We start from the raw sequence: 14,406 nt of genomic DNA, 5'->3' as shown, positions 1-14,406 counted from the left end.
TGGGGAAGGGAAAAATTAATGAAGCCACCATGCAAGCTTGGTAAATAGAGTGGAGCAATTGAGACAGCCCCAAGTAGGACTTACCACACACATCTGGCCCATTATTGAGGGTGCAATCAAGTTGAAAAGAACTGGTTTTGCTAAGCCTAGGAACAACTAGAGGATTTTTAGAGATAAAGGAAACATGAGGTGTCTGATTCAGCAATTACCTTTTTAAAGGAATAGGAAAAGTATTAGAAAATAGCTATTAGAGTTTTTCAATGTTGGTTGGGTCTGAGATATCCAACCTGGCTTTTCCATTTAATAATAATAATAATTAATAATAATAATAATAATACAAAGGTATTGTTGCCATTATGTATTGTCAACATTTGTATAGGGCTTACTATATGCCAAACAGTGTTCCAAGTGCCTTACTAAATATTAACTTTTAATCCTTCTATCTGCCTCATGAAGTAGGCAAAATTATGTGTTTTAAAGGAAGATAGTGATATACAGAGCCTAAGAATGATATGTAACCTACAAATGAATTCATCATTAAGGCTAAGCATAGAGTTTTGAGCTTGAGAATTAGCTCTTAGTCTCTATATTATAGTGACATTATAAGTTCTAAAGCACCAGTAGCTCCCAGAATTGTAACTAGGCACAGCGACTTTGTTTAAACTGCCTAATGCAGAGCTAGTTTCACCTGGGCTTGGTATTGACTAGAATTTGGATTTGAGGAGCTGGGCATCTCCTTACCTTTGCTGACCCGACCTCTTGATCTTAAATTTTAACCCAAGGTCTGAAGTATTTAGTCATGGCAACCTGTCTTGGTCAATTTGTACTTCTTCAGCAAAGCCCCATAGACTGGGGGAGCTTATAATCAACAGACATATTTTTCTCAGTCTAGAGACTGATAAGGGTCCTTACAGACAGCCTTTCCCCACTGTGAACTCCTGTGGCAGAAGAGGTAGGAGTCTCTCTCAGGTTTTATGTAAGGAAACTAATCCCATTTGTAAGAGATCTGCCTCTATGAGCTATTCATTTCCCAGAGGCCCCACCTCCAAATACATTGTGAGAATGTCAACATATGAATTTTAGAAAGACATAAATATGTATGCCATTACACAATCGCAGCAGAGTGACCCAGCTCCTGAAGGCGCGGTGCTTCTTGGCTGCCTCTTCCATCTTGCTGGTTTTGTACATTTAGGATGGAGTTGAGAACCTCAGTACTCTGAAGGGACGGCTGTGAAGTCACCCTTTTAAGTCATGGAGCACACTGTTCTAGCAATCTGGATAGAGCTGGCTCTTCAGTGCTAGTCTCCATTACTTGGCATGGCAGGATTTCCACAAGGTGAGAAATGGGGGAGAATTGTTGGGAGAAGGAGCAAGATGTGCTAAGACAAAAAGGCAAGCACAAGCTGAGCAAATCTAATTACCCACACTCTCCCTGAGCCTAGAACACACAATTCAGAAAGTAGAGAAAGGTAATAGGCTTGGAAGGTGATCTAACATTCCTTTTGAGACAGGCCAGTATGTGATTTCTAGGGAAGCATGCCACCATGCACACACAACATTTTTGTGTATGCTAATAATGGAACTTGAACTCAGAGACTGATACTCTTGGTCAGCTTTTATGCTCAAGGCTACTACTCTACCACTTGAGCTACAGTTCCACTCTTGCCTTTCTTGGTTGTTAATTGGATATCAAAGTCTCACAGACTTCCTTTCCTGGGCTGGCTTTGAACCATGATCCTAAGATCTCAGCCTCTTGAGTAGCTAGGATTATAAGCCTGAGCACCAGAGTCTAGCCTCAATCTACTCTCTAGTTTCGGTGTGCTTCTGATGGGGAAGACAGAAATCAAAGTTTTTGTCACTTGCAGTTTGTTTGCTAACAACAGAAGCTGTCTTTTCCAATCTACACAAAAGCAAATATTTTAAAGGCTATGAAATAACTAAGACTATTAGGGAAAAATTAAAACTTCAGGAAGGAGCAGAACCAAAAATTAGTGATATCTCTTGAGGCAGAGACAAAAAAGAAGGAGAAAAGAAGGAATAGGAAAAATGACAGATGGAGATTAGATCAAGTGGGTCACACAATTGGCTAGAGCAAAGTATGGGACTTCAACTATAGTACTAGCACACACCATATCCCAAAACACAGTGGAAAGCATGTAAGCAGAAGATAAATGCTAGGTAAGAAAATATAAATGATTTTTACCATCAGCTTTGCTGAAGTACTTCAGTGGCTATCTGATTGTCACTTGCAGGCATTATTATTATTATTAATTATTATTATTAATGTAGTTTTCTTGGACAATTCTTCATACATTTTCTATTTGCATTTGGCACTTTATCTGTCCCCTTCTCTGCTCTGCTCTGTGCTGAAATTCTTCCCATACTTGTGAGAGCTGAATAAAACATTTCTAAAATCTCTGTGACACCAAGATGCAATTGCAGGAGAGAGGTGAAAAGGGAATCAGAGGGGTGATGGTACAGAGTTTATGTATGTACTTATTTCCCTTCAGCAGTAATAACTCCAAAAACTGGCTAGCACTCATTTTTCCAGTGGCCAGAATTTACCTGACATTGAATAGTCACAAACCTCATGTTTAGTGTAATAGGAACCAGCCAGGTTTCCCTGCAGTTCCCTGATCTCTGAACCACAGCCACTGAGGGCAGACCCCAAACTGACAGCAGATCTCAATCTCCAGGCGACAAGCCTTGCAAAGATGTGTGTGTGTGTGTGTGTGTGTGTGTGTGTGTGTGTGTGTGTGTGTGTGTGTGTGTGCATGCATGTACATGTGTTGCTGTGGATAGAACATAAGGCCTTGCACTTGCTAGGCAAAACAGTCTCCCAGAGCTATATCCTAGTTCTTTTCTTTTCTCTTTGTTTTTTAAGACAATATCTTACCATGTAGCTGAGGCTGTCTTCAAATATATTATCCTCCTGCCTCAGCCTCCCAAGTGCTCGGATGACAAATGTGAACAGCTACACTGATTCTTGCAGTCATATTTTTCTCATTTTCCTTGCAATAATTTTCAGAGTACCTAATTTTTTAAGGTAGCTACCTAAAGTAGTTTCTGCTTCCTGAATTAAACCTTGAATGACACAGGTATCAAAAAGCTCTTTCAGTACCTCTCCTAAGCAGGTTTAACATAAAGTTTCTCTGCGTCTTCTTTCAGGATAATGATATTTATTACTAAGATTGTATCTCTTTTCCTTACACAGATGGCAGAAGTTTGTTGAATTGCTGAGACAAGCTTCTTCAGATTTGCCTGATTTGCCTGCAGGTGAGGTCCAGTATTCCTCTTGAGAGACCTTCTATTTCCCAGCAGCTTTCTTTACTTGGCTGCTTAGCATGAGTGGCTTGCTTGTTGAGTTTCCTCTCATTCTTTCCCAAAGTGTAAATGGCTCACCAGTGAAAGAAAATTGGAGTGACCATTCCTTCATGAAGATATTTCTAGGCTAGTTGGATCGTAAAAGGCATAACTTGCCAAGTTTTATTTTTTCTTGAGGCATTCCCCAGTGGTAGCCCTTTAAGATAAAGTCAGCATTCTTAACTGAATAACTTGGTATTCTCAGAATTTCAGTTGCTCTGGTTTTATTTCTATCTTAGTTTATTCTCCTGATAATCACCAAAAGCATCTCCAACATATGCATATATGTGTATATATGAAATGTATATGTTGAGTGTGTCCTATATATCATATATATATATATATTACTTTTAATTTATGTGGACTTGGTGACTACATTACATTGAAAATATTTTACAGTTCTAGATTACAGCTTTATAAAGATAATTCTTAGGATGAGAGTTACTCATATAAGCTCTGCATAATTATACAGATCCATAATTAATAACATTATTATCATAAAATATATCCTGTTATTTTCTATTGGCTTATTTTTATGACCAGATTATCTTTCATGAAACCATTGGTAGGATAATTGTTACAGACCATGTCAATATTACATGGATATTTGCCATATTTTATTTAAGAAAGACAAGTATGTTTCTCTTTTATCCCCTAGTCCTAGATTGTGTAGATAGGTACAATAAAGAATCTTTTATAAGCAACATCAGTGAAATTAATTTCTTCTTTAATTTTTAATAATCAACTGCATCAGAGCAAATCTTCCACTATCCTAACTTTTTGAATCTCACATTTACTATGACTAATGGGTGATCAAGCCCAGAAAACAATTGATTAGGCCAACTCTAGTGGATACAGACTGAAATCAATTCCAGAATGTTCATGACTTTTCAGATACTATCTCAATGTAAAGATGCAAAGCATCCTAAATAAAGGGATCCCCACTTATATATCAGGGTATTTTTTTGTTTGTATAGGTGGAAACAATTAAAAGACCCTTCAAGAATCATTTAATTAAATCACTGTTCAACCAACTTATAAAACAATGCACTTGCAAAATAACATAATTGAGCTGCAACAGGAAATTTTCCAAGACATATTATTAAGTGAAATTATAAAGTAAATTGGGCAAAATATTTAGCAATTAGCAAGTTTTAAATATGACAGGTGAAAAAATATGCATTGATTTTAATTTGCTGTTGTAGTTTTTCTATTTACTACATCCATCAACTACTTTGAATCAAAATACAAGGTACTGAGTGTGTGTGTGTGTGTGTGTGTGTGTGTGTGTGTGTGTGTGTGTGTGTGTGTGTGTGTGTGTGTGTGTGTTTTGGAGAGTAGATACTTCCGTCTATATCTGTGTAGAAAAGTAGGGACCTAACTGGGTATTTCAAGTAGTAAATTCACTACAAAGATTACTTATATTTGAGTATCATAATGTTGAAAATTTAAGGGAATATTGAATGTGTTCATCTCCTAGGGTGGCTGTAACAAAAACACGATGTTGGTAGCTTAAATGAAAAGTTTCCTCTCTCACAAAGAAGGTAGTTCTCACTTGAAATGAAAGTGTCATTATTGTTGCCCCATGGAATACTCTTCTTCCCTCTTCCATATTTTAGTAGCCCCAGTTCTCTCGTGGCTTGTCACTGTATAAATCCAGTGTTTGCCTGTGCCATCTCATGACCTTCTTTTGTGTTTCCTCTGTCTATTGTACCTCCATCTATTCTAGCTCTTCTTTTTCTCTTATAAAAAATATCAGTCATTGGATTTAAAGCCCACACTAATATAGAATGACTTCATCTTAACTTGATTACATCTGTACATACTATTTCCAAATAAGGGCCAGTTCACAGGTACCAGTAATTGGGTCTTGAATACAGCTTGGGAAAGGGCACACAATTCAATCCATTGCTATTGGAAATACCCAGACTTTAGTAAATATGTTGGATGCAGTACATCTTTAAGGTTGAGGATATCACACTACACAGAGTCATGCTGGGTGCTAGTGCCACTATACAGATGGTCTAAGATCTCCAAGAAACTGCCAAGTAAATGAAGAAATTACTTTAGAAAGACACCACACAGCTGAGTTTGCAAGGTGTATCATACAGATCTCCATTGGTCAATGCTGTGACCAATGAGGGTGTCTGTTATCCTCTGACGATTCATACATGGCTCTTGTTGAGAATGCAGAAACAATTGTAACAGCAATCCTTCCCCAGTGCTGGACAGATATTTGCTGTCTTTACATCACTTTTCCTCTGTCTGTGTGTGTGCGCACTCATACACACACACAAACACACGCGCACGCGCGCACACACACACACACACACACATACACGCACACACATCTAGTCTCTGTTTTCAGATTTCTCATTCTCAACAAAGGTATCAGTCAGAATGGATTAAAAAAAACTATCCTGGCAGCCTATTTTAGCCATCATTTCTTTAAAGGCTCTATGTCCGAGCCACAATCCAAGGTACTGAACATTAGAACTTCAACATATAAATGTTAAAGAAACACAATTTAGCATATAGGATATGATAGGGCATAAAAAGAATCTGTAAAATGTAAGTCAAAGTGTCACTTTTGTAGCTAAATAACCATTTTATCATATTATTTATTTTACTTTAATTTGATTTATTTTTCAATTTTAAAATGGAGGAAAAGCAAAGTGAATGAAGGAGGGAGGGTGGGAGAGAAAAAGGAAGGAAGGAAGCAAGCAAGGAAGGAAGCAAGCAAGGAAGGAAGGAAGGAAGCCAGGAAGGAAGCAAGGAAGAAAGCAAGGAAGGAAGGAAGGAAGGAAGGAAGCAAGGAAGGAAGGAAGGAAGCAAGCAAGCAAGGAAGGAAGGAAGGAAGGAAGAGAAACAAGTCTTATTGATCTTATGGGATAACAAGTCTGACAAGGAAAACAAGCAATATATTGTTAAGTTTTAGCCAGTGTATCACTGTCCAGGGTAACAAGCTGGAGTGGTGGTGTTGTTGTATGATAATCTACTATTCTCTGAGGAAGTTAATGTTTTGATCTCTTCCTATTTCTGTATCACTGCTTAGATGATCTTAAACACTGAGTGACATATTTAATTTGTATATTCTTTATCCCCACAGGAAATGTTCAAACATAGGTGTGTAGAATTTTGAGTTTTTCATTCCTATGCTCTCTTTTGTTTAAAATATGCTATGATAATTTGATTAAAGTCACTCAGTTTATAAGTACTTCTTTTGTTTGAAACTTTATCTTATTTGCAATCATAAAAATCCTGCAGACAGCTTGGCGCCAGTGGCTCATGCCTATAATCCTAGCTACTCAGGAGACTGAGATCTGAGGATCACGGTTCAAAGCCAGCCCGGGCAGGAAAGTCTGCGAGACTCTTATCTCCAATAAAAACCACTAGAAAACCGGAAGTGGCACTATGGCTCAAGTGGTAGAGCATTCGCCTTGAGCTGAAGAGTGCAGGGACAGTGTTCAGGCCCAAAGTTCAAGCCCCATTGATGGACCAAAAAAAAAAAATCCTGTAGACTTGTTCTTTAATGACTATATATTGTTTTCACATAAATACTTCATATCTGTGATTGGCATTAATGATAAGAGTAGATTCATTTGGGTCTGATCAAATCTCCAGGAAGACCAAAACTAGAACATCAGACAAAATTCAAGAGTATCTTTTGGGCTGGGAAGGTGGCTCAGTGGTAGAGCGCTTGCCTTGCATGCCTGAGGCCCTGGGTTCAATTCCTTAGCACCACATAAGCAAAAAGAAAAAAGCCGGAAGTGGCGCTGTGGCTCAAGTGGTAGAGCGCTAGCCTTGAGCTGAAGAGCTGAGGGACAGCGCCCAGGCCCAGAGTTCAGGCCCCACGACCAGACCCCCCCAAAAAAAAATTTTTAAAAAAGAGTATCTTTTGAAGGTCCTTATTTAAAATTCAACTTAAATTATTAAGCAGTAGAGGGGGAAAAAGTTCTCTGTATGTGACAACATCATACGAAATTTCTACAGGATGTATGAAAAGTCTAGCTTTACTAAAAAATTACCAAATTGATGTAAACAGTGCCAGGATGAAACAAATTAATAATAAAAGTAATATTAATAGGTTTGAGAAATAAATTACAAACTGGAGAATTTTCAACGAAAGGTATAAATTTATAAAAGATATCAAATGGAACATACAAACTAGAAAATACAAAAGCTAAATTTAAAAAGCCCAAAATATGGATTTAACAGAGGATTGGACATAACTGATAAGAGGTTTAGTGGACTGGAATATAGTTCAGTGTGAAATATTTATGTTAATACATAGATGAGAAATAAGGATACATTAGCTCCAAAAATGTACACACGAGACATATAGGAAATGGAAACAACATCAACATACATGCTATTGCCAGAAGGCAAGGGGAAGTAAATAGAACTAAAACAATTTGAAGCAATTAAGAGGAATGCCCAAAAATGTTGAAACACTTCAAGTCACAGATCCAAAAAGTGCTATGAAATCCCATGAAGGCCAAGTCAAAAACAGGCCCTCCAAACATGATGTTAGTCTACCATCTAAACTAATATGGCTACTGATTTCATTCTTCTCAATCTGAAGAATATTAGTGAGGGCGAGGAAGAGGAGGAGCAAAGGGCTGAGCTGCACAGTATGGCTACTGATGCTTGGAAATTTGGAAGTGAAGGAAGAGTGGTCTCAAAGGATTTCTTTTCCTAGACATACATTTCTTGAAGACATATCATTATAGAAAACAAAGGGAAATGGGAAATGGTTGGCCTCCATTTAATTTTTAAAAATTCAGTCTAATTACCATACAGCTACTTACAGTGAAGGGATGGAAAAGCCAACTCAGTTGGCTTTAGACAATAGAGAAATTTTTGGATCATTTAGATGAAAAGTCTGGCACAACAAATACCACCAGCCTGGCTTGATCTGGCCATCCAAATGTCACCATCAAGGATGTACATTCTTTCTGGCTCTCTGTTCTGCTTTACCAAGTTTTGGCATCAACTATAGGCTTTCCATAGCACAAACCTGGTAGCTGCAGGACCTCCTTCTTCAACAGCCAAAGAGATAGGTTAGTGTTGGATGTCACAGCCCCACAAGATTCTTGATACGTCCCACTGAGGAAGGAAATTCACTGGATAAGTAGCAAGTCACTCCTCTCTAACTAGGAGGCTCAACTTGAGTTTGACATGAGGATTGGGATTGAATAAAAGGCTAAAATAATCAGACCCAGCAGGGAGCTGAACTTAGAAATCAAACCCTATCAAACCATAGGGCACTGGGATAGGGAAGGCAGGGTCCTCACAGAGGAAAACATTCTATCACCGGAGAGGACAGCAATAAGGGAAATTACCAAAGAGGGAATGCTCACGGGGGAAATCAAACAAGGAACCTCGTCTTCAGTCCATGGTATTTCCTTTCATTTCAGCTACCCTCTCCTCTCAGTTATTGCTGGAGTATACTAAACACTACTCCCTGCACTAAGGCCTCGGTCTTAGCTGTAACTTTTTTTTCTTAAGTGCTCTGTTCCCAAGTATTTTCACGGCTCTCTTGTTCCTCTGATGCTGCTCAGCATTCTTCTAACCATCACTGCTGTGGAGGCCTTGAGTGCATTTCTGTCAGCAGTTGGAGTCATTCCCACCTCCACAATTGGCTCTAGCTGGGTCTATAATACTTAATGATATGAATTTCTTTGTTGGCTCTTGCCACTAGAATACCCAGTCCACAAGAAAACTCTGATTTATTGACGGTTGTGGCACAGCCTAACATCTAATAAGCAATTAAGAAATGTGTCCTGGGCTGGGTGCTGCTGGCTCATACCTATCATCCTAGCTACTTAGGATATTGAGATCTGAGGATCACAGTTCAAAGCCAGCCCAACAGGAAAAGTCCGTAAGACTCATCTCCAATTAAGCTCCAGAAAACCAAAAGTGGCACCATGCATCTAAGTAGTAGAGCATTAGTCTTGAGTGAAAAAGCTCAGGGACAGTGCCTAGGTCCTAAGTTCAAGTCCCATGACTGACCAAAAGAAAAGAAAAGAAAAGAAAAGTTTGCTCTGAAATATAAACCTAAACTTACTCCTGTTGTCTCAAGACAACTGATAACTGAAAGTTTCACTGCTTGAACTTCTTCATCTGTCAAATGGGCATAATTTTTACATCACAGGGTCAGTTTTTCTTTAGAATATATAGAAAATGTCTGCTGTTTTATTTAACTGAGATTAATTTTCCTCCCACAAAAGCTCCATTGAGAGGAGCTGAAGTGCCAGAAAACCTTTATTTCAGGCAATGGTCCTCTACTCTGGCTGCACTTTAAAATCACTGAGGGATTTCCTTGAAAAGTACTGAGCTGAGTTCTCCTCGCCTGAGATTTTCTTTTTCCTTAATTGGAATGGTATGAAGCTGAGCACTGGTCATTTTTAAAGCTCCCTGAGTGGCTCTCAAATGAAGCCACCTCCAGAGACCACTGATTTCAGGTCATTAGTAGGAGCAGACAGGAGGGCTGGCTATGTAACTATCGGAGTCCACTGGAAGCCCTGTAAAACCTGGCCCTTTCCACACCTGGAAACCTCTAGAAACCCACTTGGCTTATTTCCTCCTATACATGTCTTCAACTGGCAGACTAGACAGATGGTTATTATTTATCCTTCCTGCTGTGTTCAAAAACACAAACAAAAAAAGAAGCTCTGCCTCAAGTCTCCCAAACAGTGTTTACACATGCAAACAGTTACCTTTTTCTATGCTATTAACTATTAGGAAGAAAGAGAAGCTTAAAAGAAATCAAAGTAGACTAGTATGTATTTTCTTCTAATGGAACTTTGAAAATGATCAATAGTAGAAAGGAACTTGGGATAGGGACAAAGTCTGGGTTCTAGAACCTGTTCTTAAAAGGGTAGTGCTTTGAAAATAAAAAGTTAAAAAGGATAGTGTCCAGAAAAAAATAGTTTGGCATCTGGTAATATTAGTTCTTCTTTGGGTTAACTAGATTTGCTTATGGTCATATAACACCACCACAGATGTGTTTGTATCTCTTCCCTAGAGTAAATAGTTCATATAATACTTATGCAGGCATAATTTCACTGATGGAAAGAAATGATCTGAAGTTTTATAGCTGGGAAAGTGAAAACTCCTGGCTTAATGTTCTGACTGGTCTGACACCAGAGTTCAGTACTCCTGCCCCTATTTCACATACAACTCGTAGATTCATTCTAAGTACCCCCCTACCATGGAAATCTTTTCCCCCTACAATAAATAGAAAAGCTATTTCTACATATCTTGGGTGAGATAATGAGCAGAGGCCAGGGCTACTAGGTAATGATGGGGTTATTTTGACAAATTTTCAACCTGCCAAGTCAGATCTGCCTGGGAGGTACTTATTGCCCTAACTGGTTGTTATCATGACCCTCATTAAACATCTAATTAGGGTTACCCTGTATGGCACCTGAGTCAGATAGGGGAGGGCACAGGACCATTCATTTATTTCACAAGTATGCCCTCCATACACACTCTAATGCTGGATGGTGGAGAACACTATAGCAGTACATAATGACTCATAATTACAATGCTAAAAGCCTGTCTTAAGAAAAAAAAGGTTTTATGTCTGAGATGGGAATTTATTGATGAAAATACCCTTAACCAGATAACAATATTATTGCATATTCATTAAACCATACCCCAGGCTCTTGCTTTAGACTTTCTAGTCCATTTAATCCTGAGAAGAACCTGTAGGCATCATTAACCCCACTTCACAGAAGACACTGAGGCACAAATAGGTTGAGTAATGTACCTAGTGCCATGCCTCTAATAAAGGAAGTAGCTAACATTCAAGCCCAACTGTTCAAGGACTGCAGTAGGTTTTTGTGGGGTTGTATGCCTGAATTCAAGGAAATCTGTTTTATTCCTGAAGGCAACAGGCTACAGCTAGTAGCATCTGGACAGAACGCTAGTGGTGAGTGGGAGATACTGGTTGCACCTCTGTCATACAGCACCTCTTCAACAGAAAGTAGCAGAGGGGAATGCACAGGCTGTGTCTGATTCTCAGTTATCCACCATCGCCTTGGCCTCTGGCCCAATGATCGCTATCTTCTATATAGATGTGTTAAACAAAGAGACTGAACTAAACCCTTCCATGTCTTTTCTTTCTTGTTTAGGGAAGATTGCAAAGGATTCCCCTACCACTCCAGGGAAGCCTTGGGTCCACGAGATAGATGAATGCAAAACTGAACATGTGGTAGGTACCTGGGTATAAAGAGTTAGAGGAAGGTCCCACGGGTCCTTGACCTGATCTCCTCTGTTTTTTGGTGGGGCGCTCCCCTGGGAGCTTTTTCTTTCTAAGTCCTTGATGCCATACTCTCTTTAAGACCCTCCCTAGACAGAGAAGAATTCCTAGAAGTGTGGATTAACTCTTATGCTAGATGGCATGCAGAACCCTCTTGCTATCACATGGTGTTGGGATGGCCACATGCCATAGGAAATTGCCCTTGTAGGATGTGTGCACATGTCCTTCCCAAGCTGGTGACAGATCCATCATCTGACCTTCAAATAAAGAGAGGCTATGAGACCTATTTAACATCTTAACTCTGACTTCCAGAAAACGGGGGTGACTTTTCCCCAGACAACACATTTTAAAATGTAACAGTCTCTCTAATTTAAAAGAAGAAGAAGAAAGAAGAAGAAGGAGGAGGAGGAGGCGGAGGGGGGGAGGAGGAGGAGGAGGCAGAGGGGGGGAGGAGGAGGAGGAGGGGGGGAGGAGGAGGAGGAGGCGGAGGAGGAGGAGGAGGAGGAGGAGGAGGAGGAGGAGGAGGAGGAGGAGGAGGAGGAGGAGGAGGAGGAGAAGGAGAAGGAGAAGGAGAAGGAGGAGAAGGAGGAGAAGGAGAAGGAGAAGAAGAAGAAGAAGAAGAAGAAGAAGAAGAAGAAGAAGAAGAAGAAGAAGAAGAAGAAGAAGAAGAAGAAGAAGAAGAAGAAGAAGAAGAAGAAGAAGAAGAAGAAGAAGAAGAAGAAGAAAGAAGATGAGGAGGAAGAGGAGGAGGAGGAATAGGAGGAAGAGGAGGAGGAGGAGGAAATATTTGGCAAGCAGTTTTCAAATCCATTTTAATATTCTCAACACTGAGCCAGGAAACATTGTAGAACTGAAAAACAGCCCCAGTTTTTCTATTGTTGTTGTGTTTTTAAATGCCCAGATTAGAACATAATTCATCTTAAAATGACAGGAGGCCTCTCAAGCACTTCACACATTGAAATATTTTAGAAAACAGTATCCATTTTGGCAAGCCTCTTGTTATGCAAGAAACAACAGCACATGCTTTTCTCCTTGCATGCTAAGCCTGTTGTGAATAAGATTATCAAAAAAAATATTTTGCTCTTTTATTTTGCCTCTTCTTTGAGGATTTTATTGCATCTCAGCAATAACTAATTCTCCTCACATTCTTGTATAGGGAACATTCATTGTCCCACTTTTTAAAAGGGAAGACCAAAGCAGAGGATTGAGAAAAGCAATGTTCCTATTATTCCAGAGAAACCCATTCATTCCTTCATTCACTGAAAGTCTACTGTGTGCAAGCCACTGCTACACCTTGAGCATAGATACATCAGTAGCACTCACATGCCTACAGTCTCCAAACATCTAGTGGAAGAAGACCCCAACAAATGCAGCAATGAGGACCCTAATGGGCAAAGACACTGCAATGTAATTGCCTCTCTCCTAGCTGAGGTGTTCAGGGAAGACTTTATAGAAATGTGAGATACTTCTTGGAGAATGGCTAGATGACAAGGAGTGCTTTTATAACAGATGGAACAGCATTATAAGAAGATAAAGCCATTTAAAAATCAGGGTTTTTTCTTTATCTGGTCGTTTATGGCTAAAGGAAAAGGTGTATACGTAGGACTCAAAGAAGTTAAGACAGAGAAATAAGCAAGAAGAACATAAATGTTCATTTGCGCCAAGCAAGAGATTCTCTCAGCTCCTGATAGGGTAAGAGTAAGATACATGGAGCCATGTTCATTACTTAAGTACTTGCTTGAGCCTTAGTCACATCCTTACAAATCTCAGGCAGCATTGGACTATCTGAAGAAATACAGCATGGCTTAGAATCAGATTCCGAGACTCACAGTCATTTTGGATCTGACTAAAAATCATCTTTCAAAATGTTTACATATGTGTGTTCATTTGGGCAGCTTTTCTGAAGTTCTCATCGGATTTTTACAGTGACCCAAATATCCAGAAATGCATAAGATCAATACTCTTCTAAATGAAAACATTTTTTGGCTTTTCCATAAATTGATTTGTCTTAAAGCTATTTACCAGTTGCTTATTGTCCTCATAGGTACAGTAATGTATAATCTTCTATTTCAGAAAAAAAAGACTTCACGTTTCCCTTCAACTGTTGTATTCATGTTTGTGACCCAACTCAGAACTTTGGCTTCTTGTTGTAATTCTTCTTTCTCCTCCTCTTTCTCCTCTTTTTCTTCCTCCTCTTCCTTCTCCCCTTACTCCTCTTTTTTTTCCTCTTTTTTCTCTCTCTGTCTTTGATGGTACAGGCATTATACACATTAAGAAAGTCAATCTACTACTTAAACCATTCCTCCAACAATAATTGCTGTAGTTATTTTTTCCAGTAGGACCCTGCATCTTTGCTCAGGCCAGCCTCAGACTGTGATCCTCCAACCTGTACCTCCTACCTATGCTTCCTATATAGCTGGGACCACAGAAGTGTACCACCACTGCCTAGCTTATTGGTTAAGATGAGAGTCTTACTAATGTTTTGCCATGGCTGGTCTTGAATGGCAAACCTCCTGATGAGCCACTGTGCCCCAGCACCCCAATTTCCATCAGAATATAGCATCTTTTTATATGTGAGAAATTTGAGACCATTGTACAGAATTGCAAAGACTGAAACATTTCCAAGCATAAGGGAGTGCAGGTGAGGAATTGTTTTCTAAGGGACATTTGGATTGCAATGCGCAAGCCTAGCAGCCTAATCTCCTCCAAGGATCAAGAAGCATATGACATTAAATACAGACAGAAATCAGCAATGCACTAACACCAGGACCTTG

General features: G+C 39.3%; 1 protein-coding gene across 2 annotated transcripts in view; it reads left to right on the top strand.

Annotated features, from left to right (window-relative positions):
- The window catches only part of CUNH1orf87 (chromosome unknown C1orf87 homolog), a 70,795-nt gene that overhangs the window by 48,051 nt on the left and 8,338 nt on the right, over positions 1–14,406 (top strand). For both annotated transcript variants that reach the window (XM_069987050.1, XM_069987049.1), the window contains 2 exons: positions 3,215–3,276; positions 11,505–11,584. In XM_069987050.1, the coding sequence (XP_069843151.1) occupies positions 3,215–3,276; positions 11,505–11,584 (142 nt within the window). The remainder of the gene's footprint in view (positions 1–3,214; positions 3,277–11,504; positions 11,585–14,406) is intronic.

This window comes from Dipodomys merriami, unplaced genomic scaffold, assembly GCF_024711535.1.
Source record: "Dipodomys merriami isolate MVZ:Mamm:240054 unplaced genomic scaffold, mDipMer1.0.p SCAF_34, whole genome shotgun sequence".
NCBI lineage: Eukaryota > Metazoa > Chordata > Mammalia > Rodentia > Heteromyidae > Dipodomys > Dipodomys merriami.
Note: the sequence above shows the minus strand (reverse complement) of the source record. Positions and strands in the feature narration are given on the sequence as shown.